The sequence below is a fragment of the Camelina sativa genome, chromosome 9, assembly GCF_030686135.1.
Source record: "Camelina sativa cultivar CO46 ecotype springtype chromosome 9, ASM3068613v1".
In the NCBI taxonomy this organism is placed as follows: Eukaryota; Viridiplantae; Streptophyta; class Magnoliopsida; order Brassicales; family Brassicaceae; genus Camelina; species Camelina sativa.
The window spans coordinates 31,967,940-31,990,145 of NC_141888.1; the positions used below are offsets into that span (position 1 = coordinate 31,967,940).

General features: G+C 34.2%; 5 protein-coding genes, 1 long non-coding RNA gene and 1 pseudogene across 11 annotated transcripts; 4 read left to right on the forward strand and 3 right to left on the reverse strand.

The window, feature by feature from the left end:
* The first annotated feature begins 2,235 nt into the window (after positions 1-2,235).
* On the forward strand, positions 2,236-2,963 carry LOC104712273 (uncharacterized). The gene is made up of 2 exons (XR_015566605.1): positions 2,236-2,491; positions 2,608-2,963. It is a non-coding gene; the product is annotated as an uncharacterized LOC104712273 (long non-coding RNA).
* On the reverse strand, positions 2,896-3,971 carry LOC104712272 (uncharacterized). The gene is made up of 3 exons (XM_010429130.3): positions 3,861-3,971; positions 3,543-3,740; positions 2,896-3,422 (listed from the first exon to the last, which is right to left on the reverse strand). The coding sequence occupies exons 1-3, from the start codon at positions 3,886-3,888 to the stop codon at positions 3,046-3,048; spliced, it is 603 nt and encodes a 200-aa protein (XP_010427432.1). The 5' UTR covers positions 3,889-3,971; the 3' UTR covers positions 2,896-3,045.
* A 111-nt stretch (positions 3,972-4,082) lies between these two features.
* LOC104715703 (protein RDM16-like) lies at positions 4,083-5,797 on the forward strand (annotated as a pseudogene). The gene is made up of 5 exons (XR_015566269.1): positions 4,083-4,139; positions 4,219-4,404; positions 4,600-4,660; positions 4,773-5,342; positions 5,586-5,797. The product of XR_015566269.1 is annotated as a protein RDM16-like (transcript).
* A 2,837-nt stretch (positions 5,798-8,634) lies between these two features.
* LOC104712274 (staphylococcal-like nuclease CAN1) lies at positions 8,635-10,729 on the forward strand. Its single transcript, XM_010429132.3, has 8 exons — positions 8,635-8,886; positions 9,078-9,133; positions 9,251-9,365; positions 9,456-9,569; positions 9,663-9,850; positions 9,957-10,013; positions 10,127-10,355; positions 10,450-10,729. The coding sequence occupies exons 1-8, from the start codon at positions 8,752-8,754 to the stop codon at positions 10,546-10,548; spliced, it is 993 nt and encodes a 330-aa protein (XP_010427434.1). The 5' UTR covers positions 8,635-8,751; the 3' UTR covers positions 10,549-10,729.
* Positions 10,730-10,860: 131 nt separating this feature from the next.
* On the forward strand, positions 10,861-12,015 carry LOC104781510 (protein LURP-one-related 14). Of its 4 annotated transcripts, none has more exons than XM_010506209.3 (3): positions 10,861-11,286; positions 11,374-11,613; positions 11,709-12,015. In XM_010506209.3, exons 1-3 carry the CDS (start codon positions 11,032-11,034, stop codon positions 11,829-11,831), a joined length of 618 nt encoding a protein of 205 aa, XP_010504511.2. In that variant the 5' UTR covers positions 10,861-11,031; the 3' UTR covers positions 11,832-12,015. The 4 variants fall into 4 exon arrangements, with proteins under 4 accessions (XP_010504511.2, XP_010504510.2, XP_010504509.2 ...); XM_010506208.3 differs by having other exon boundaries at positions 10,887-11,286; positions 11,374-11,607; positions 11,697-12,015; XM_010506207.3 differs by having other exon boundaries at positions 10,914-11,286; positions 11,697-12,015.
* A 4,568-nt stretch (positions 12,016-16,583) lies between these two features.
* Positions 16,584-17,958, reverse strand: LOC104712276 (uncharacterized). The gene is made up of 4 exons (XM_010429133.3): positions 17,678-17,958; positions 17,334-17,546; positions 16,921-17,257; positions 16,584-16,794 (listed from the first exon to the last, which is right to left on the reverse strand). Exons 1-4 carry the CDS (start codon positions 17,724-17,726, stop codon positions 16,734-16,736), a joined length of 660 nt encoding a protein of 219 aa, XP_010427435.1. The 5' UTR covers positions 17,727-17,958; the 3' UTR covers positions 16,584-16,733.
* A 106-nt stretch (positions 17,959-18,064) lies between these two features.
* On the reverse strand, positions 18,065-20,851 carry LOC104712277 (alpha-soluble NSF attachment protein 2). 2 transcript variants are annotated; one of them, XM_010429134.3, is made up of 9 exons: positions 20,381-20,851; positions 19,963-20,012; positions 19,812-19,884; positions 19,639-19,718; positions 19,263-19,414; positions 18,881-19,040; positions 18,745-18,792; positions 18,568-18,648; positions 18,065-18,476 (listed from the first exon to the last, which is right to left on the reverse strand). In XM_010429134.3, the coding sequence occupies exons 1-9, from the start codon at positions 20,523-20,525 to the stop codon at positions 18,396-18,398; spliced, it is 870 nt and encodes a 289-aa protein (XP_010427436.1). In that variant the 5' UTR covers positions 20,526-20,851; the 3' UTR covers positions 18,065-18,395. The 2 variants fall into 2 exon arrangements, with proteins under 2 accessions (XP_010427436.1, XP_087322738.1); XM_087466612.1 differs by having other exon boundaries at positions 18,065-18,648; positions 20,381-20,799.
* Between the last annotated feature and the right edge of the window lie 1,355 nt (positions 20,852-22,206).

Consider the following 22,206-nt stretch of genomic DNA (forward strand, 5'->3'; position numbering starts at 1 on the left):
GATCGCAATCTTCGTGTTCCAACACAACTCTCATCATATGACTTGAAATTCAAGATTCTTAATTTATATTCCATCAAGCAGCAAAACAACACAACACAACGCGATACTACATTCCTCATAATATCAAAACCGTTGGGCGTTGGCCTCAATCCTCAATCGTTATTGAATTTACTTGCATAATGCATATCATATGATGCTAAATTATGCTTTGTCTACTTGGCTTCAAAGATCACATCACCTAAAGTTGCAATTCCTTTGTAGATTGGTCAACAACACGCAAGAGTCTTTTGATCCATTGATTTAAAATCTGCCCCAACTTTTTTATATATCTTTTATAATTCTCATAATGTGTTTATCATCTTAACACCTCAAAAAGCTTTAAAAGAGAGAAATGATACGATGCAAAAGATACCTAAAATATGGACTGTATTGCTCTTCTACTCTCCTCCCACTTTTAAAAAACAACTATCCTCTTCTGTCCCATTTTTCTTTTAAATTTTAATTTCATCCTTTTAAAAAAAACATAAATTCTTATATTATCCTTACAAAAAAAAAGTTTTTAATAGAAAATAATTTGTTGATCCTTACACTTCATAAAGTTTTCAAAAAGGTAGGAAATTAATCATTACTATCATTACTATAATACGATCCAAAAAAAACAATAAGGGCCCAAATGACACTTTCCCAATTTGGGCTTTTCTTAAATCAATTCCCTCAAATTAAGCTCTCTCAATCGATCGAACCTTCTTCAGAACTCTTCTTCTCCTTTTCGACCTCTCTACCTTCCCGCCAACAACGAGTGTAGAATCTTCTCCCCCACAAGACCTCTCAGATGAATATTCCGACGCGAGGATTGCACTTTAATATACTCTACCATTAATACCGTTTCAATCCTGGTCTCTGTGTATTAGCCAATGAAAATTTTTCTCTTTTTAAAGTTAATAAAACTCATATAATTATTTTTGCTACGAACCAAACCGACAAATTTTGTAATTCAAGTTACAACATGTTTGTAGATAAACAATTTCTATTATTTAAAAATATTAAATTACAATTTGTTACAATTAGTCAATTGCTACAAAATATTTAGTCTATAAGTTTGTAGTAAATTAGCTACAAATTTAAGCTGTATCTTTTTGTAATTGTTTTCTTACATAAACTTACAAATTTGCCACAAAATAACTTATCTAAAAATTTGTGACTATTTTGTAACTTTGTGTAGGTAATATTTGTTATAAATAATTTTGTAGCAATTTTTTGTAACCCTATGATCAGTTTTTACTATAAGAACTTCTATGTATGTAACGGAAACGCAAAACTTGACTATTTTTCTTCTAATATATATATATTTTTTTTTACGATTTTGATTTAAGTATATATCTTTGATCATGCATGTGATTAAAAAACAACACAAGTCTTTTTGCGTACCTTTTATCGTTCTTCATTATCGAAATACTAATCTAGATAATATCTATATTTGGGGAAAAACTTCGTCTTACAAAGAAATGAATTAATTATTATTATTTTTTTTAAATAAAGTCAATTAATGTTAAGTATAGATACAATATTCGTATATATCATGTCGATGAATGGTGCGACGTGCTTACACTATACAGATTTGCTGTTGAAAGGTTGGCAAGTCCTTTTCTTTTTTCTTTTGCTCCCAACTTTTTAGTCTTTTAGCTTTTGAAGCTATCCATAGTATCTCAAATCTGTATATTCTTATGTCCTCTCTAATCAATTGTTCATGAGTTAATTTTACTAATTATGTACGTTTAACACATCGATCATGTACATGCTACAGTCAGCATATAATAGATCAATCACTAAATAATAGATCAATCCGATAATTATTATTTAGTGATTTATCTTAGTAGATCATTATCCATATCAATTATTAATAAATATATAATATCACATGAAGGTTCCAAGTTCCAACCATACAATACAACTGCATGCCCTCAAAAGATTCCTTCATGACTTAAATCATTTCATTTGCGTTGTTTCGTTTGTTAAATTATGCTCAACAACTCTTTCCGGAAACAATCATGTTCGAGTTGATTATTAACGAAAACTATATTAAAAAAATGTTTTCAAGAACGTAACCATCTCTAACCAACAACAACTCTTGAACAATACTTTTAACAACTTGCGTTCGAAGCAAGAAACTGCTCCTCCTCCATCATCTTCCTCTATTGATCTTCTTCATATTCTCAAGTTTACTTCAAAAAAATTGCGAGTTAAAGAAAAGAGAGACGAAAAAACTACAAACTAAGAAAATTCAGTGGATTGCTCAATCTGCACCACAATGCCAACTATTTTAAGACCACCAAGGAACACAATACGTGGATCGTGCTACGAAGGGGCTAAAACCACAATCGCGCTGCTCAAGAAGCTTGAGGGCTCGAAAGAAGATCATGACAACTCGACCCAAGAGTCCACCGTCAAGGATGGCTCATCTCTATCTTCTTCTCCTTTGTTTTCTTGTGAGGTAAGCTCCTTATATATGTTTGTAAAGATTTCAATTTTTGATTATATATCAAAATCAAAATACATCAATTTATCGACTTTATGTGAGTTTTCTATTAAATATTCGTTCGATTCCAGCCACAACCATTAGAGAAGGTAATTAAATGGATGAAAAACATGAAAGAAACCGAAGAAGAACAGAAGAAAAGGATAGTCTTTTTGAGCAGCTTTGTTACGGGTTTCAAAGAACAGCTTCATGCTGACATTCTTCTAAAAGCGGGCGATGATGGCCCTCCAAAACATCAAGAGAGTAAAACATGTGAATTACTATCAATTAGCACAAGGCACACGAATCTAACGCTGATAGAGTTAAACAAGCTAAGATTCCGATTAGGGCATATATGTGTAGCTTTCTGCTATGGACAGTTCTAGCGAAGTCCAATTATTTGTTAATATTTGGAGACCAAAGCATTTCTTACAAAAGAAAATATCCATACGAATGGTAGCAACCGTGCAATAACAATTAAACAAACATCCCAAAAGAAAATTAGATAAACTACAGCTCTATCCAAATGACTAGTGCTCAGGGTTGCTGAGCTTACGCTTCTTGAGCTGACGTTTGAGCTGACGTTTCTGTCTTCTCTTAGCACAAGAAAGACAAGATGGAGAAGGGGTAGCAACCTGTCCAAGCTGATTGTTGATAGGGCTACCTCCAGTTGATAGCAGGGCCCAGAGCCAAACCGAGCTTCCAGGAATTACTTCTTCGGACAGGTTCTGAGGAGAGGCCAAGAGAATATTATTCTCCTTCTGGCTCAAATGTTCAAGAGCTTCAACAATGTTGACCTGTTCTGAGATGTCCGAGATCACCATCAGATTTGTTGGTTCATCTCTGTGAAGGATACCCCACATATAAACATCTTTGAACATCACTTTCATCTTTGATCTGCTAGAATCTGAAAAATTAATTGAAAAAAAAAAAAAGAGAGAATTAATTGAAAGATAAACAACGGGGTTAATAATAGAATCTGGCTGGAATTAGTTGAAAGATTAAACAACGGGTTAATAATAGAAACCTCGCTCGATAAGCTTGATATTAATTGATTCAAAGTCTTCATTCTTCTGCTCTCCAAGAGAATAAGCGTACATGGTAATCCTACCATTGTAGCCAATATTCTTCAGAGCTAATTTGATATTAGCATAGATGGAAGCAGGTGTTTGATCACTAGGGATTGGGCAATCATCAAGATCCCAGAACACTCCTATCTCAGCTTCTGAGAGGTTGGTTTTACGGGAAGAAACAAAAAAAACAGATTCAGAAGAAAAAAAGCCGTGTATACGTACAAGATCCACCTATTTTAATACTACAGAGATGAGAGAGAGACATAACTTACCAGAAAACTTGCTGGCCAAGGAAGACATGGGTTCGTCGTCGGAGGGAATGTGGCTGCGCGTATGCAAGACGAGAAAGCTTCTAGGGTAGCCCTCTATTCAGGTGCGAGGGTTATAATAATAGAAAAACCCTGAACCTGAGTCCAATTTCGTATCAACGGCCCAATAATAGAAAACCCAACGAATCAATAGAAGCCACGTAGTGATACACCCATTATTAGTATATGAATCATCATCAAAAAGCCATCATTGTTCTCCCGTCTCCGGGTCGTCGTGACGTCGTGAGTCGCGCGCGGCTTTGATTACCGAGAAAACACACAATCATAGAGAAGCTCTCAGTCTTGTTTGCTTTCTGTACAGTTAACTAATGATTGCTCTTATGGATTCGTCTTTACCTATCTTTCCCGGAGACGATTCCGGGCACACCTGTTATCCGGGTCCGAGAATTTCAACCCGGTGAGTGCAAGGAGAGGAGTTGTGAGAGCTGAAGTTGATAGTTCTCCACCGTTGTCTGGTGGTCGTCCCTTCAACCTCGAAGACAATTTGGTGAGATCTGTTTCTAATCTACTGTTCATTTCTTGTAGTTCGATGCATATGTGAGTATCAGTGTCACTGAGGACTTTAAAATGTATTGTTCTTTAACTCTCGTGTATGCTTATAATTGATAGCCGATTCGATTTAGTGAGGTTTTATGCTGACTCTTAATGTAAGGACAGTTTTGTGTTAAAAGTGTGTGGACAGTTTCAATCGTCTCGAATCTTTTTTGCTCTGCCTCTGTCTGTGATTAGCCAGAGTAACCCATGTTTGAAACTTTATGTTTATGTTTTTGTAACCAGGCAGAGTTATATGTATGCGCGTTGCTTCAGGAACCACCAAGCTATTGAGGCCGGCAGTATATTCTGAAGGTTAAAAAGTTCTTGCGTCTGAAGCAACCCAAGACCCAACGAAGCTTGAGAAAGAGATCCGCACAGCACATGCCGAGCGTGAACAGGCTCACATTGACAGGAACACTGCGAGGAAAGCTAACTCCTGCTGAGAAACGTGAGAAGAAAGAAAGGAAGCTTTTTGGTGATCCAACAACAGTTGAGACGATTGTGTCAGTGTAAAAGATTAACAAGAAGCTGTCGCATCCCAAAACAATATTAAAAGTGGAGAAGAATGCAAAACAGAACATATTAACAGGGTGTAGTAGTGTGATGACGGAGGGCATGAGTGTTGTTGTGGTTGAGGGTAAAAGCAAATCAATAACTAGATACGAGAAGCTGATGCTGAAGAGAATAAACTGGAAAAAGACAGAGAAGAAGAAGAAGAAGAAGAGAATGGTGGAAACAAGTGTTGGTTGGTATGGCAAGGAAGTGTTGAGAAACCGAATTTTCATAGGTTTTTGTCTTGGTCACAGCTTGGTGGTGATGGAGGCACTTCAGCTTCAGCTAAAAGATTACATTTTGGGAAGGAATTGCTTCAGATAACTTCTTGGCCTCTAGGTAACATTACACACTGCTCTTTGCCATTTTTTTTCCAATCAATTTGCCCAAACGATTCTTGAGATGAAAGTTTAGGTTAGCTCTTTTAAAGTATGGTAAGAAGATTGACTGCATCAAAATTCAATTTTCTATTAGGATCACTTAGCAATGTGATAATTCAGATGATCTCTGATAAGTAGAATGGAAGCATAGAAACGTCTATTCGAATTCATTCATGTACTCTTATGCTTTGTTGGTTAATAGTTTGCAGCTATATTGTTAGTGGAGTGGGTATCAAGATACATAGCTGGGGGAGTAGTAGGTGTTTCTTTTCCGACTGAGCAACTGTGCAGAAGTCTTGTAGTTACTCTGTTAATTCCTTTAATCGTTGGCAAGGTGAGAGAACCTTTCTTTTTGTTCTTACAATTTTAATAGCGTCTAGCTTGCAGGTCTGGTTTATGTGAGGGATAGTACTCTTTATTCTTCTTTTCTGCTTAGTTTTTTATCTTCTCGACAAAGTATATGACTTATCTTTCACTAAGAACATCTCTGATGTGATTCGCTACATTCAGTTTTATGGCTAGTCTCCCCAAATGTATCATACGGGATCAATATGACAAAACGTACTGGGCATGTACATTGATTGATTGAAAGATGAATAAAAATGATCTCGATGAAAGCTCGATGAGCATCCATTTATAGGATTTTGTATAAGTAATCGAAGATCCCTACTATTTCCTATTTAATTGTTCTGCCGGGGACGCATGGAATGAAGTTGAGTTTTTCTTTTTAAAAATTGGTGCATCTCGCTTAACAAATCCATAGTGTGTGAAAAAAAAATTCAAGACTGATTTTTTAAGGGTATTTTAATAGTGGTTTTATGATCGAAGGGTACTTTATACAAAAGTACAAAAATGCTAAACTTAAAAAAAAAAAAATTTCAAAAGCTCCCAATAGCGTGTTATACAAAATGTTAAACTTTCCAATAACGTACTTAGCATTCTAAAATTATACAAAAGCTAAAACTTTAACAGTTTTTCTAAAAAATAATAAACACACACGAATAAATTAAATCTGTCAAACCTCTCCCATAGTTATGCCATCCCAAACCTTTCCTCTATATATGCCAACTCCTGTTTTAGGGGTCCATGGAAGAGTACAACGAGCACTATTCTTCAGTATTGCTGAAGTTGCACCATCATATGCCATGAAAATGGCAAATCCAACATTACTCAAAACAGCGACATCAGCAGCAAGGCGATCATCGTTTGAGATTAGAAGTAGTGGGGCTGGTGGTCTTCGGGTGTAGGCCCAATTAAAAACCTGTTTACTAATTCTCACATCAACGAAATCACGATGGGGAGAAATTTTAGCGCGAGAAATAATGAGGACCATTTAAAAAAAATATACACAAATCATTCAAAGTAAAAATATTAAATTAATTACTTACTCTTTTTTCGGGGTTATAATATTTAATCTGATTATCATGAATGAGTAAGTAATTAATGAATGAATGATTCATTAATAAATGAATGAATGAATAAATGATAATTAGACAAATTAATTAATTAATTAATGAATTAATTAATTAATGAAAAAAAGAGTAAGTAATTAATGAATGAATGAGTAAGTAAGTAAACCATGTCTGATTATCATTCATTCAATCTGATTACTTATCATTCAATCTGATTAATCTGATTACACAAATCAATCTGATTACATTAAAAATATTAAATATACACAAATGATTCATTAATGAATGAATGAATGAATGATAATCAGACAAATTAATTAATTAATGAATGAATTAATTAATTAATGAAAAAAAGAGTAAGTATTTAATGAATGAATGAGTAAGTTAGTAAACCATGTCTGATTATCATTCATTCAATCTGATTATAAAAATCAATCTGATTACATTAATAATATTAAATATACGCAAATCATTCAATCTGATTACTTATCCATGTCAAGAAGTTCAAAACCTCCCCTGGATAAGGAAGTTTTAATATTCTTCAAATAATCAGATTGATTGACATCCATGGGAAAGGGAAGAGAGCGCATATCCCAAATCATCTACATATATATATACTTAATTTGCAAATAAAAATAATACTAATGTAGATTTAAGTTAATAAAGTGAAATAATTAATTTTCACATATTCTTTCGGTGACCAAATAATACCAATTTATAGTATATCGTGAATCTAGATCGACTGCATTTCCAGCAGTATCAAAAATATATGCCTGTAAGACATAGAATCCTGCTTTGCGCAAAACAAAGATGTAATCTCCATCACTCGAGATTAGAAGTAGTAGGCCCAATTAAAATTTTTTTTGCACAACCTTTGTGCACATGATTCCTTAAAATTTTTATGGAAGATTCGAATTCTATTTGATATTGTGGATCCATAATCTATGGGGTGAACATATGTTTTGCTTAATTAAAATTGAGAAAATGGGACTATAATAAACAATTAATCTACGTCCACCACTATATCGGACATAGCCGCATATATTGAGTCGGTGAATGATTCATCTGCACACATTAATTATAATGTCAATGTGAAAGTCTTTGCTTCTTAACAAAGGCATATATATGAATGTTTGTGATACAATAAAACTATCTTGATCTTCTCATTACGTATATATGAGACAGTTAAATCATTTGTGGGAGTAGTAAATTTCTAACCTTATTTTATTTTTGTGTGTGTGTGGGAGATGTACAATGATGATGTTCAAATTTATTTGTAATAACAAGAATTTTAATTAAACAAAACATATGTTCACCCCATATATTATGGATCCACAATATCAAATAGAATTCTAATCTTCCATAAAAATTTTAAGGAATCATGGGCACAAAGGTTGGTTATCCTGAATAATCCTTAATTAGTTACTTTGTAATAACACAAACTATACCAATAACAAGAATTCTAGCTGTAAAAAAAATAATAACAAGAATTCTCATAAATTACGCAGAGAAAAAAAAAAAAAAAGAATACTGTAAATTGAAGAAGTAGGATGTAGAAGCCAAAAAATTCCGCGTTATAATAATTTGTGGTAATCGCATCGCCATATATAGGAGATATTTTGAGCAGTAGGAAAGCTAAATGAGTCGTTAAGATTGCTTAAACCCCAAGCTAGTGACTTGTCTGAGTTTAACAAAAAAAAAAAAAAAGTCTTCAAATCCAATGGAATCTGATTACGACAAGGCACCTAATACTTTCATTAAAAAAAAGGAAAAAAATACAATTAATTCATAACATTAGCTTCTTATCCAATAACAAACTGCCACGTATGATTTCGCTTGTCTGATAAAAAATCTCTCTGCTCCTCCATATAACTGAATCAAAGACTTTCCTACGAGAAAAGATCAAAATTCTTTTCTTTTTTTTTTTCCTTTTTTCTTGAAGATCAAATCTAAGAGATGGGTAACGCGATTAGGTTACTCCGGAAATGTTTAAATCCCACGACGGACAATAAGCCTCACGACGGCTCCGCCTCTTCCGCCGGCGTTTCAGCTCTTTCCCGTGATCTCTTCAACTTTGAAACCACTTCTCAGGTCTCTCTCTCTTCATTGCTATTTCTCCTAAATTTTCGTTTTTTTTCTTCTCCAGCTTACTAGTCTTTGATCTGTTATTTTAGCTCTGTTTTAAAACTCACTTCTAAGTGAATTGTGCAAACCAATAGATTCCTTCACAATTCTGTTTAAGAGATTGATCATAAACTAAAGATTCATTATATTTATTCTAGGTTCCTGAAAAGCTTGGGAGTTACGTTGTCTCTTCTACAAAGGCTCAAGCAAACTGGTAAAGAAAACAATACACAGATCATCCTCAAGATCTCTCTCTCTTGTGGTTCTCAAGATTAATTTGATGTTTTCACATTGTTTTTTTAATATTTGTCTTTTTCTTCCAAAACAAAAGGTATAGAAAAATACTTGAGGCATGGAAGCAAGCTAAGCCTCGGCCTAAAACTCCTGAGGAAGCCTCTAGGCTTGTTATCGCTACTCTAAAGAATCATCAAAAAGCAGATGTTGAGGTATTTACTAATAATGTTTCAAGCTGCGGATTATGTTAGCGAGTTTGGATAACATTATTGATATGGTTGATTTGTTAATGCCATCGACAGGGATTTTTGTCTTTCTATGGACTGCCTTCACCTCACAATCTTGTTGAGGTCCCTACTCATGAATCTCCTGTGTCTTTATCTAAAGGAGTTCGGTTTGAGCTCAACACGCTTCCGGTTAGAAAAAAAATATATGAATCTTTTAAAGGTTTTGGTAATATGATGATAATGTTGTTGCTGATCAAGAAATTGTCTGAATGTTGAAATAAGGTGGATACAAAATCTGTGGCAGATGGAGATACGGTTACTGTGTATGTTAGTAGCAAAGACCCGCTTGTGTCATCCTCTGTTCCTAAGGATGTGAGTATTGCAGCGGTTAAAAGAGCCAAAGCGCGTGAGAAGAGGAATTATACTGAAGCAGATGCACTTCACAAGAAGATCATATCTTCTGGTTACAGGTTTGTCATTTTGATATGTAATTACACAAGAATATCATAGAGCCAAATCAAAGTTGAGCTATGTTAGTCATAATCCTTCCGAAATTTTTTTTTATCTTGTGCTTAGGATGATAAGTTTTAAAAATGAGGAAGTGCTTGCTAAAAAGTTCAGAATTAGACTAAGGTAAAAACACTCTTCCACTTAAGATATAAACTCATTTTAATTAAGCTCTTTTTAATCAAAAGATGTATAATATATGGAGTTTTAAGAACAAACTGCAAATGAAAACAAAACAGCGGAATAGATTCACCGGAGAGCAAAATGCCTTATGGTAAAGAGGCACATGATGAGCTACTCAAGATGGTTGAAGGGAAATGCTTGAAAGTGTTAGTATATACAGAGGATCGCTATGGAAGATGTGTAGGAGATATATACTGCAATGGAAAATTTGTACAGGAAGTAATGCTTAAAAAAGGTCTTGCTTGGCATTATGTAGCCTATGACAAGCGTGCAGAGCTTGCAAAGGTAAGACACTGTAAACCTTTGTGCATCGCATTTACGAGTTTCTTGGATTATTATTTATGATGGATGTTTAATTTTTTTGTGTGTTTGAGTTCAGTGGGAAAACGAGGCTAGGCAAAAGAGAATTGGCTTGTGGGCATCTTCTAATCCAGAGAAGCCATGGGAGTGGAGAAAGAACAAACGTGGAGGCAATTAATGATATACACCTTCTATGTTTAGTTCGATATACAAAACAGAACAAAGAAATACAATATTATTTGATTATGATTATTGTGAATTAAAGAACCTGTGATTTGTTGTTGTAATTGTAAGAGCACTCTGTAAATGTATTATGTATTGATAAGTATTTTTGGCAATAGAGAATCTCTCTTTGTACCTTGAAACAGAAGTTACGTACTCTTAGTTGTTTTGTTTCTAAATATAAGGGGCCATAGTTTATTTTTGGGGTTTAACAATCTTTGGTTGAGAATAAAAGTCTGTATCATAACCAGAGAAGTAAAAAAAAAACAATCTTGCAATTTCAAATTTATTTTTAGTTGATATATAGTTTTAAGAAAATGTGAAAAGGTGTTTTTGATAATTCTTCATCATTAGGAGGATTATCAAGGGCTCTAAAGCAAGAGCCTTTCATAATCTTTGGCAATCTTCTTCTTCTTTTGTTCTTGATATTATTCGAAAAATGCCAAAGAATAAGAAAACAGAATGGCAAGTAGGAGATCCTGCGATAAGCGTAGTGAGCGATCAGTTCTGTAATCCATACCCAATGGATCTATTGGTGAAGAGGAAAGTTCAGAATTTCTCTAAAGATCATTACGAAGTGTTTGATCCAAGCGGTAATCTGCTCCTACAAATTGATGGACAAGCTTGGGGGTTTAACCGTAAAAGAATTATGCGTGATCCAGCCGGTTTCACAATCCTCACAATGCGCCAAAAGGTTACCAAAACATTTTAAATCTTTCAACAACAACAACAAATAAATAAGAGAAAGACTCTTTTTTGAGATTGTGTATGTGTGTGTTAGGGACTTGCGTTGAAGAACAAGTGGGAAGTGCATGGAGGAGAGAGCAAAGAGAGAGAAGACTTGCTCTTCACGGTACAACAATCTCAAGCGGTTTCATTGAAAACATCTGTGGATGTTTTCTTGCCTGAGAACAACAATGTCAAGAAGACGTCAAACACCTGTGATTTTCATGCTTCAGGAGGATACTCCAATATATCATTCAAAGTTTTCAAATCGGATGCTCTCATCGCGGGGGTAGGGGTAAAAGTTAAAAACCCCATACTTATCAATAATCTTGGCAATTTTTATACATTGGTGAAGAATTGAAAATCCTTATATTGCAGGTGACACATAAGTTTACATGGGGAAGTTTCTGCAAAGGGAAATATAATTTCAAGGTGAGAGTAAATCCAGAGGTTGATTATGCTTTTATCATTGCTTTGCTTGTTATGGTCGATGACAACGAGAATTGGTGTTAGTATATGTATTGTCTGTCCTCAATCTCTTTGCTTTTTTTTTTTTTTTTTTTGTTGTTGTCAAAGTCCTCAATCTCTTTGCTTAGTGGTTCCTTTCACAACTATGTGGTGTGTATGATAACGTGTTCATTTCTCAAGAGATTTGTATGTAACGAATATTTTTTCCATGTTATGTGGAATCTTAAAACGTGCAGTCATAGATAGAGCAATAAACATAAATTTGAACTTAAAAACACGAGAGAGGGATAACTTAACTAGCTTAGCTAGGGACATATTATACAAGATCAGGATCAAGACTTGCTCTACTCTTTGATGTTAGATAATTTGAGTAATAGCTGAACATATCTAACACCAAAGAAAAGATTTCATGTAACCTTCCTTCGTTCTTGCTAGTCCGATTGATTATTATTTCGGTTCAATTTGAAATTGTTTAATTTTCCCAAACCGAACAACCTGAAATACCAAATTTCTGAACTGAACCGAACAGTCCTACTAATTGAAGGCACATTTTAGCAAAGTATACTGTAAATTTCCAAATCAAATTTTACCAAGTCCCCCATATATATCGACTAGCACACATAAATACTGTAATAGTATCAATGATCAAAAATATTTGACCATGAATACAATTCAATAATGTCTTTCTCTGAGCTTATAGGCAAAATATATTTACCTGTACTGTAGTGGCATAGGAATCAAATATGTGCTTATATGAATATGAATGAGCTGTGGTTATAAACTTGGTTGGAAACTTGAAAAAGTCAAATAATAATTAAAGAAAACAGAATTTTCTAAAACATCTTACAAAACATGATGTTTGTTATATGCCACATTGACGTCAATTATCATGGGATTTTGGCGAAGAATGCCATTTTTTTCAAAAAAGTTGTCAAGAATGCTATTTTTTGTTTTCTTTCTCAAAAATGTCAGTTTGTTTGTTTTGGGAAGGAGTGAGTTGACGAAAGTGCCCTTGTCCCAAAAACTAGAGAGAACCGTACGCTGGAGAATTTAAATGGGAGTTTAAATAAATGATAATTTAGTGGGAGAGAGAGACATTAATGACCATGGGACATACATTTATGACAGCTCGGCGTTGTACATTAGTTGTTTTATGGGGTTTGGAAAGAATTAATGCAACATGGTAAGTGTGTTTTCTTTGTTAGAGTGATAATTCTGAATCGGGTGAGTGTAGACAGACGATAAATGACAAATAGTTTTGAAACAATAATAGATCCATTGATACAATCGGCTTGTGGACAAACAAAACGGGGGGTAGACAAAAGAAAAGATGGAAAGACAAAAGTGATAGTGGTGGACATGACAAAGGGTGGGATGTCCAAACATAATTCTAAGCAAACGGAGAAAGACCAACTGAAACTATGTCTACCTAAACCAGATGAAAAGTCCATCAGTAGACATAAAATTCGTAAATCACCCAGTGAAGTTGTTGATTGAGGTGACGAATACGAGTAGGAAGGAAAGAAGATCGAACATAGATAACAACAAACTGAAACATATTGCACCTCGGAAAAGACATTCATTCCAATAACTTGTCAACAAGTGAATGGACATATACCTAGGCTTCTCGAATGTGTCTACCGGACCGTCAATTGTGATGGACATGTACCTCGAATGTCGAATCTTGTCCATCAATGGATCAACGTTATTTACAGGAACTGATTCACTATGAGACCTGCAATAAGAAGCTTTTTTGGTTAACCGGATATGAGGACCTGCAATAACTTGTCAGTCAATGGTGGACAAAATACCTAAGGTGTATGTTCTTGTCCTCTGGTTGGTTATGGTCCACCAATGGATCCGACCTTCACGATGGACACATAGTGCGGTTAGCAGAGCCATAAATTTGGAAAGGTAAATTTGGTGGACCATATATAATCACGATGGACATCGTTGGTAGACATATTTGGAGGACAACATCTTTTGAAAGGACATAACCAGACAAAATGACCATAACCTAGAACGTCGAATTCAAACAAAATAAATGAGCAAAAAAATGGAATTTTAGCACATGTCTATCCGATCGTTGTCCAGCAGAGTTCAAATTGTTTCGGGTAAAAAACATATAACGAACACCAAAATAAACAAATCTTAGTTGATGGACAACCGATATACCTTTGTCTGGGTTTATGAATCTCCGTACTAGTCGTCGACGGTTCCCCTGTCGTTTCCACTGTAGCCGACGGTTCCCCCGTCGCCGCAACGGTGGAGGATTACCCGGAGAAGGGTCTGGATGAAGTAATTCATCACTTCATGACTCGAAATCGAACGTCTTTGGAGGAAACAGTGACGACTTTGGCGGAAGATGTAAAGTCTCGACGGTGGTTTGTGAAAAGAGAGAGAGCAGGAATAATTAAAGAGAGAGACAAAAAAGAGAGCAGGTTATTCTAAGGGTTGTATTATCCGATAAGATAATTAAGACCTCTGCCAACTTTATGTCACTTTGTCTCTAAAATCCCAACCTTTTTTAATATTTTTCTCTTTCAATTACTTCAACGTTGCAAATAATGGGAGAAGGGCAAAAATGTATTTTTTGTAAGGCTCTGTGGCAAGCGGGAAAAGGGTTTTGCAAAAAGTGGCATAGGAGAGAAAGATTAGCACTGTTCATGGCATGATTGACAATTTTCTCAATTATCATTCATTTCATACGAAATTAGTGAATGAGAATTGTACAAAATTTTTGCATTGATACATCTTTATCTATTTTTTCATAGATATGAGTTGTACTTGAAGATACCACTAAAGGTATTTTGCAAAAAAAAAATTGAGGATGCATAAACACTAGAAAAACTGAAACATAGATATTAGATATATTCATTAAAATAGATTATTTACGAAAATAATTAAGTATAATTTAAAGTGTGAAAGAGTTAGTTTTTTTTTAGGATAAATATGATGTTATTAATAAGGGAGGATACATATTATTCTCTCTTTACAACTTTTTTGAAATTTGAAATTCAAATCAAAATCTCAAAATGAAGTCACTAATTGACATCAATAATCAAAATCTCAAAATCTCAAAAAAAATTCAGTTTTTTTATTCTCTCTTTACAACGTTATTTCCGTCGTCAGGGTCGGAAAGGATGGTGACGAAAATAACGTCAAAATAGGTATGAGGAAGACGGTAGAGAGATCCAAGGGGAGGGATACGGTGACAGAAGACATCGGCGGCCAAACAAAGATGTCGACCACCAAAACATCATTCAATATTGCTAGTTAAATATGAAAGAGTTAGTTAAATAAAAAAAAATGCAAGATTTAGTTTTATAACTGAATTCATTAAATTTTGTTGTAGTTTTCAAAGTATTCCTTATAATTATTAGTACGTTAACTAATTTTAATTTAAAATATTAAGTGTTATTAATCATCTAAAGCGCAATATGCTCTTAAATTTAGCATAATTGAGGCTTTTTCTATGAGTTTTCCTTCAAAACTTAAGAATGAGACTGATACTGATAAAAAGAATTTCAATTACCATTAGGTAAAAGTTTCAAACAGTTGGTAATTATATTTTTTAACAAATAATTATTTTGGTCTGATTTTAATTTTATTTGGCATTTTGTTTTCTATACTTTTGAAGTTATATAAAGGTTAATAGTTAAAAATACAGAGGTTTTATTATGTATTTTATTACTGCTTTGCGTGTTTGGTCGTTGATATGTGTTTCATATCTCAAGATATGTACAAACTTTTTTCCATGTAATGTTCGTTCTATTTTCCAATTGTTTATATTTTTCATAAAACGTGCAGTCAAAGATAGAGTAATAATTAATAAACATGAATTTGAACAGCACAAGTCACACTTTTATAAGACGTAGTCATAAAATCAAACAAATAATCGAGACATGAATTGAAAATCCTTATATTGCAGGTGACACATAAGTTTACATGGGGAAGTTTCTGCAAAGAGAAATATAATTTCAAGGTGAGAATAAATAATCCAGAGGTCGATTATGCTTTTATGAGTTTATCATTGCTTTGCTTGTTATGGTCGATGACAACGAGAATTGGTGTTTGTAATATATATTGTCTGTCCTCAATCTCTTTGCTTAGTGGTTCCTTTCACAATCTATGTGGTGTGTAATGATAACGTGTTCATTTTTCAAGACATAAATTTGTATTGTATGTAAAGCAATAAACAATAAACATAAATTTGAACGAAAAAAACACGAGAGGGATAACTTAACTTAACTAGCTAGCTAGCTAGGGACATATTATACAATACAAGCAAGCTTATTGACAGTGTCACGACGGCTAGTCCTCAGGATCAGGATGTGCTCCTCTACTCTTTGATGTTAGTTACAGTATTTGAGTAATCTCGCTAAAAATATCTAACACCAAAGAAAGGTTTCAATGTAACCTTCCTTCTTGCTAGTCCGACTGATTATTTTTATTTCGGTTCAATTTGAAATTCTTTAATTTTCCCAACCCGAACAACCTGAAATACCAAATTTCTGAACCAAACCGAACAGTCCTACTAACGAAATCAAATTTTACTAAGTCACCCATATATATATATATCGACTAGCACACATAAACAATAGTATCAATGATCAAAAACTATTTGACCATGATTACAATTAAAATTAATGTCTTTGTCTGAGCTTATAGGCAAAGTATATTTTCTCTGAGCTTATAGGCAAAGTATATTTATTTATACCTGTAGTGGCATAGGATGTAGTGTAATAAATATGTGCTCAAAATGAGAATATGAATGAGCTGTGTAATATAAGCAAATTGGCGCAAGCTAATTAAAATAACACTAATTCAAAAGATTACTAGTATAAACAAAGATTACATATTGTTCAAACAAGTTTAACTAAAATTAAAAATAGAAAAAGCATTACTGTATGTTCCTTAATAGCCGGCGGGACTAGTGTTCGTTCTTTAATAGCCTGTCTTCTTCCTCGTACGAGACAGCGTCGCCAGAAACTTGCTGGAGAGTTTGCTGGTAAACAGAGCAAACAAAAACAGTAAAATTTAGGTTTGCTGATGATTGATGATAAAGACATAAGAGAGACATTATATAAAATTGATTGCTAAACTAAAAATGGTAAAAATGTTGTTAACTTACTTGATCCGACGTTTCTTCTTCAGCTGATTCCATTTGGCACATCGAGGACAAAAGCTGCTTCCGGTTTTATTGATAGGATTCCCTCCATTCGATAAGCTGTTCCAAAGCCAAACCGATGTTGCAGTAGAGAGAAGCAGACCTGATGCGTTTCGAGGGTGAGACAGGAGGATATTGTTGTCTCTTTTCTTGAAAAGCACCAATATATCCACAAAATCTTCATCGTAGGAGATGTCGTCTTCGTTGGAGATGATCAACAAATTGGTTCGATTGTCTCTGTGATTGATTCCCCACATGCAGACATCTTTAAACATGGAGTTCATGTTTGACCATCTCCAATCTGGAAAGCAAAATTAATTGAACGCAATACGACGGACGAAGGGTTTTGTTTGGTTTTCAAATTTAAAAAAAAAAACCTGGCTGGATAAGCTTGATGTTGGCAGATTCAAACTCTTCTTTATTGATCTGCTGCTCCCCACCACTAGAAGAAGTATAAGCAACTATGGTAACCTTACCGGTGTAACCATTATTCTTGAGAGCTAATTTGATGTTATCAGAGATTGAAGCAGGTGTTAGATCTTTAGGGATTGGGCAATCATCCAGGTCCCAGAAGACTCCTGTCTCAGCTTCTGATATATACGAAACAAAAATCAAATAAAATTAAGCAACTTGACCCAAATAAATACCTATACATCATCCCACTAGTTTATTTACGACAAATCGAGATCAGAATTATCAGATGACAGAAATAATAGCTTACTAGCGAATTCCGGGAACAAGGAAGACATGGTTTGGGCGGAGGTAGACATAGATGTGGCTGTGGCTGTGGCTGCGGCTGCGGTGAGGAACTGCGGATTTTAAGAGCCTTCTGGGTTTTTTTTTGTTTATCGACGGATGAATAGAGTAGAGAGACTCTCTCTCTCGGCGATTAAGGGTATAAAGGTACCCATATTGACCAAAATATCCCCTCTCTATTCGATTTCTTACAAACATCATTAAGGGTATTAAGGTTGTTGTGCCAAGTCGTTTGTTTGAATTCATTGTTCTTCATTTGAGAGTTCTCTCTGTATTTATGTATGTACTTCTTTCTATTCCAATTGTTTTTTCCCTTTTTTTTTTGTGCAGTTAAATATAAAAGAACAATAAGAAGACAACCCACAACTTTATTAGATGTAAACGTAACAATTACGAAGACCTTAAAACCTCTCTCGATTCATCAAATCTTTGAAAGAAGAAGAATCTCTTTAACCAAAACAAAAAAACTTCAACAGACTTGAGTAGTTCCCATAAATGAAGTGATGAGATAGAGAGAACAAATGTAGAGCGTTCAATACCAAACCTCTTAAGAAACCTTTAAAACTCAAACCAGACAGACACAATCAAATCAACGGAAGAGTCGGATATCAAGTATCGAACATAGCGATAATACAAACCGGGAAATCACTAAAACGCAACGCTCTGGATAAAGATGTTGTTGTTTAGGTAAGGTCATCCTCCTCCAGCTCCTTGGCCTTGAGCTTCTCCTTCACCCTCAACAACATGGTTGTCTTCCATGAATCCTGCATTTGATACCAATTCCATGATCAAGAAACAGACATAGTTAAAAAAGATAATCACATTCAATAGTACGTGGTTTACTGCCCTCCTTACCAGCGGAGTCATGCTATCAAATTCCTTAACAACGTCTGTGAACTTTGCGATGTCTTCTTCATCGATAGCAGAAGCAAGGTCCTATTCATGTGAATAAATGTACAAAACTTATCATACTTCATGTAAGCTACTCCACTATCTCTCTTTTTTTTGAAAAACTCAATGTTTATACTTTACCGCTAAAAACTTGCATTCCCGTGTTCCTGAAAAAGTCGGATCCAGATCCTGCAAGGAAAGCAGAAGTTAGAAAACATGTCATAGTTACTCAACAGAATGCTGATGTTACGGGTGTTTGCTGTGGAAGAAGAAAAACCTGATATTTCTCCAGCGCATTAGTGATGGAAACAACATCGGCTTTGCATAAGTGACACATGCCAGCAGTGAGAAGATAGCCCTTGACTGAATACTTAAGCAAGTTATTGTTAAGTGAATGACGTGCTATTTCTTCATAAATCTTGATTGCCTTCTCATATCTATCAAAGAATACAACAAGCACATTATCAATCAATCCGTCCCTAAGTAGAGAAAACGCTATAACTGCTGTTCATGCATATAGAACACCACGATTCCAAACAAAGTCGAGTTTGTGGATTGACAATTCGATTTTAACAGGGTTCCATCTGAGTACTGTAAGCACTTCAATACCAAAGGATACGAAAGCAAAAAAAAAAAAGCGTAAGGTGCCAAAATCTTACTGCTCCAGCTGGGCAGCATATTGTGCAACCTTTAGATTGCACTGGTTTGCAGAAGTGGTCACTTCTTCATTTTGAAAGAATTCAGCTGCCTTTTCAAAGTAAGCAATAGCCTGCTCTAACTTCTGATCAGATTCATAATACTCAGCAATTTCCTGTCAAAAGTTTAAAAAAAAAAACCAATTAATGTACCTATTAGTACAATTACAGAAAGTCAGTACCAAGCTCACTAAAGTGTATAAAAAAAAGAAACAAAATACGACTGGATCCAACATGCATAAAGAAACAGTAACCATCGAGGAAATACTGAACAAGTGTCCCAACAAAAGTATCTTCTCAGTATAATATCTTATTAATGCTCAAAAGAGACACATGATACCTTGTAATATCTTGCAGCCATGTTGAGTCTCCCTATCTCACAAAATATATTCACTGCTCGTTCTAGGCAAGATGCAGCCTCTGCATATAAAGGTCATGGTAATATTAGTACGCATGATAATCACTCTTGTATTACTGAGATGTCAAAATTTACAAAAGTGGCTTTATACATACCATTTGTGTCAACTTTCTTGTAGCATTTCGCAGCCTCAGCATAAGCGTTAGCAGCATCGTGTTTGCTGTCTGACTGTAGATGCAGATCAATGTTATCAAATAAATCCACACATTCTTTCAGTTACCACATATGTGTTGCCAAAGAATTTACCTTTAAGTGACAATCAGCAAGTTTTAAATAAGCTTTTCCAGCTTGATCCCCTAAAAACACAAATCACATATCAAACACATAAGCAAAGATAATTGAACAATCATTAGAAGGAACAAAAAAAAACATGAATCCTCTATATTAAAACTCAACCAAACAGAACAATCTAAATGTTGAATCTCGAATTTTCAATTCTCGTATGCAATTACCAATTACAAATTTTTAACAGATCAAAATCGACCTAATATAAACCTAGATGATACTAACTCTTATCTCTCACATGACCATATAGACGAATCAACGCAACTGATGAAACCTAAGATCAAACGTCCTCAATTTTTCAACTTTTCTTCCTCATCATCAACAAACAAAACAAAACCAATCAGATGAATACAATAATCAAACAGAAATTGGAAATTACATGATTTGGCGAGCTTATAGGAATTAGCTGCTTTCTCGAGCAGATCAGCAGCATCCTCATACTTAGATCCAAATATTCCCCATCCGTTGAGCTTCTTCTCTGCTTTCTTCTCGAATTCCTCCGCTCTCACCAGATGATCTCCCATATATTTTTTTTTTTTGTTTCCTCCCGAAACTCTTGACTCGGGAAATTTTCACTCCGGTTCACCTCCGATCGTGTACTTCTTTACCTCCCCAGACTCCGATTGGTTTCTTTTTTTCTTCCTCGAGAGATAGATTGCTTTGATGGATTCGCTGCGGCAGCGATTAGAGAGATATGATATGAGAATCGATCGAGAGCAAAAAATCAAGACACGCTTCGGTAGGGGAAAAGATTTTTCAACCGATTCAGATGGGCCGAAATCGGTTTTCAAATATGGGCTTTGTTTTTTTTAAACCCCAATTAGCCCAATCGGTTGTTTATCTAATTACGGTTAGTAACGTTGTTAGCTGGAAGGATATATAATTAACAGCTACCGTTAGGATTTTAATTTTTATATAGAAATAGAGCGCATTGTATTTTTTTTTTGGTTCGTTAAATTGGAAATATACAGAAACCTTTCCATGCAAAAAAGAGTAAACTGAACCTGTATAAGTGGGAAAATAGATAAAATGTTATATATATATATATTTTCTACTTATTGAACCAGATGCAATCATGTATTCTGTTTATTTGCGAATTTTTTTAAAAATCTCAATTTAAATTAGACTAACAATCCCCTATATAATAAAACAGAAGTACACAACTTTTTTTTAGACTATATAATTTTTATAAATTGGGTATAAAATAGGTTATAGATTGGCTACAAAAAAAAGTTATAGATTAATTGGTCAATGTGTGGGCTATATGAATACATTTAAGAATATCCTAAAGAATCTTTTTAAAGGAAATATTCCAATGATTTAAAAAATTTCTAAAATAAAATCTTTAGTATTCCATATATTGTTACAAAATATATACGATTAGGCAATTTATCAAACTTAATCGTGATTTTCGAGATCTTATCGTGCAGTTGAAAATAAAATATTACGTAAGCACGTATCATATTAAAAAAACTTTCACCAAACATGTTCAAATATTAAAATAAAAACAAACAATAAACATAACAATTTCTCATACATAAAATTACAAAATTAACAATATAAAAGCCATCATATTTAGCATATGGTTTTGTTACATAATATTTTTCCAATTTTTTTAAAAAACAATCATATAAATTATATTTTATTCTAAAATTATAATATAAATAAAAGGAATTTCAATCTGTGCTCTAGCACGGATCCTATCTAGTAGCCATATTATAGAAACAGATTCGATAAATATGAACTGACAAAAAGAAAAAAAAAATTATATATATGAACTGACAAACTTTGGTACTCTGTGCGTTAGAGACCGGAGATCACATAAAATGATAGAAAAATAAACTTTAGTAGTACTGTTCTGTTTTTCGTGTATCATGTTTTGCATTTGACATTCAATATTCGTTGTCCTTTCGTTTTCATTCGATGAAAAGTGTCGAAGAGACTGTCTGTTCTAAAGTTTAATTATTACACGTGACGTGAGCCATCTTTGAGGCCGCCAATGATTATAGTGTATTTCATTTTATCAACGAGACTTTTTTAAAAACACATTTGTTTTGGAGTACTAGTATATGCTTTAATTAAAAAAATATAGACTATATAAACTGATAAAAAATGAGATCAGAAACGGTAAAAAACAGTTATGGCCACTTTCTCGTCTAGATGCATTCTTAAGAGGTCCAAGTGGCACATTGATTGGAGTTAGAC

Excerpts from the sequence above, each read along its gene's own strand:
- LOC104712277 (XM_087466612.1), bottom strand. The coding sequence starts at position 20,525 with ATGGGAGATCATCTGGTGAGAGCGGAGGAATTCGAGAAGAAAGCAGAG. Across the intron at positions 19,885-19,962 it reads TTGCTGATTGTCACTTAAAG|TCAGACAGCAAACACGATGC; the intron begins GTAAATTCTTTG and ends CTGCATCTACAG. Across the intron at positions 18,793-18,880 it reads ATGCGCTGGAGAAATATCAG|GATCTGGATCCGACTTTTTC; the intron begins GTTTTTCTTCTT and ends CTTTCCTTGCAG.
- LOC104781510 (XM_010506207.3), top strand. The coding sequence starts at position 11,032 with ATGCCAAAGAATAAGAAAACAGAATGGCAAGTAGGAGATCCTGCGATA. Across the intron at positions 11,287-11,373 it reads TCCTCACAATGCGCCAAAAG|GGACTTGCGTTGAAGAACAA; the intron begins GTTACCAAAACA and ends TGTGTGTGTTAG. Across the intron at positions 11,614-11,696 it reads CTCTCATCGCGGGGGTAGGG|GTGACACATAAGTTTACATG; the intron begins GTAAAAGTTAAA and ends CTTATATTGCAG.
- LOC104712276 (XM_010429133.3), bottom strand. The coding sequence starts at position 17,726 with ATGTCTACCTCCGCCCAAACCATGTCTTCCTTGTTCCCGGAATTCGCT. Across the intron at positions 17,547-17,677 it reads CTTGTTCCCGGAATTCGCTA|AAGCTGAGACAGGAGTCTTC; the intron begins GTAAGCTATTAT and ends CGTATATATCAG. Across the intron at positions 16,795-16,920 it reads AAGAAGAAACGTCGGATCAA|CAAACTCTCCAGCAAGTTTC; the intron begins GTAAGTTAACAA and ends TCTGTTTACCAG.
- LOC104712274 (XM_010429132.3), top strand. The coding sequence starts at position 8,752 with ATGGGTAACGCGATTAGGTTACTCCGGAAATGTTTAAATCCCACGACG. Across the intron at positions 9,366-9,455 it reads ATCAAAAAGCAGATGTTGAG|GGATTTTTGTCTTTCTATGG; the intron begins GTATTTACTAAT and ends TGCCATCGACAG. Across the intron at positions 9,851-9,956 it reads ATCATATCTTCTGGTTACAG|GATGATAAGTTTTAAAAATG; the intron begins GTTTGTCATTTT and ends TCTTGTGCTTAG.
- LOC104712272 (XM_010429130.3), bottom strand. The coding sequence starts at position 3,888 with ATGTCTTCCTTGGCCAGCAAGTTTTCTG. Across the intron at positions 3,741-3,860 it reads CTTGGCCAGCAAGTTTTCTG|AAGCTGAGATAGGAGTGTTC; the intron begins GTAAGTTATGTC and ends CCAACCTCTCAG. Across the intron at positions 3,423-3,542 it reads TATCAAGCTTATCGAGCGAG|ATTCTAGCAGATCAAAGATG; the intron begins GTTTCTATTATT and ends TTAATTTTTCAG.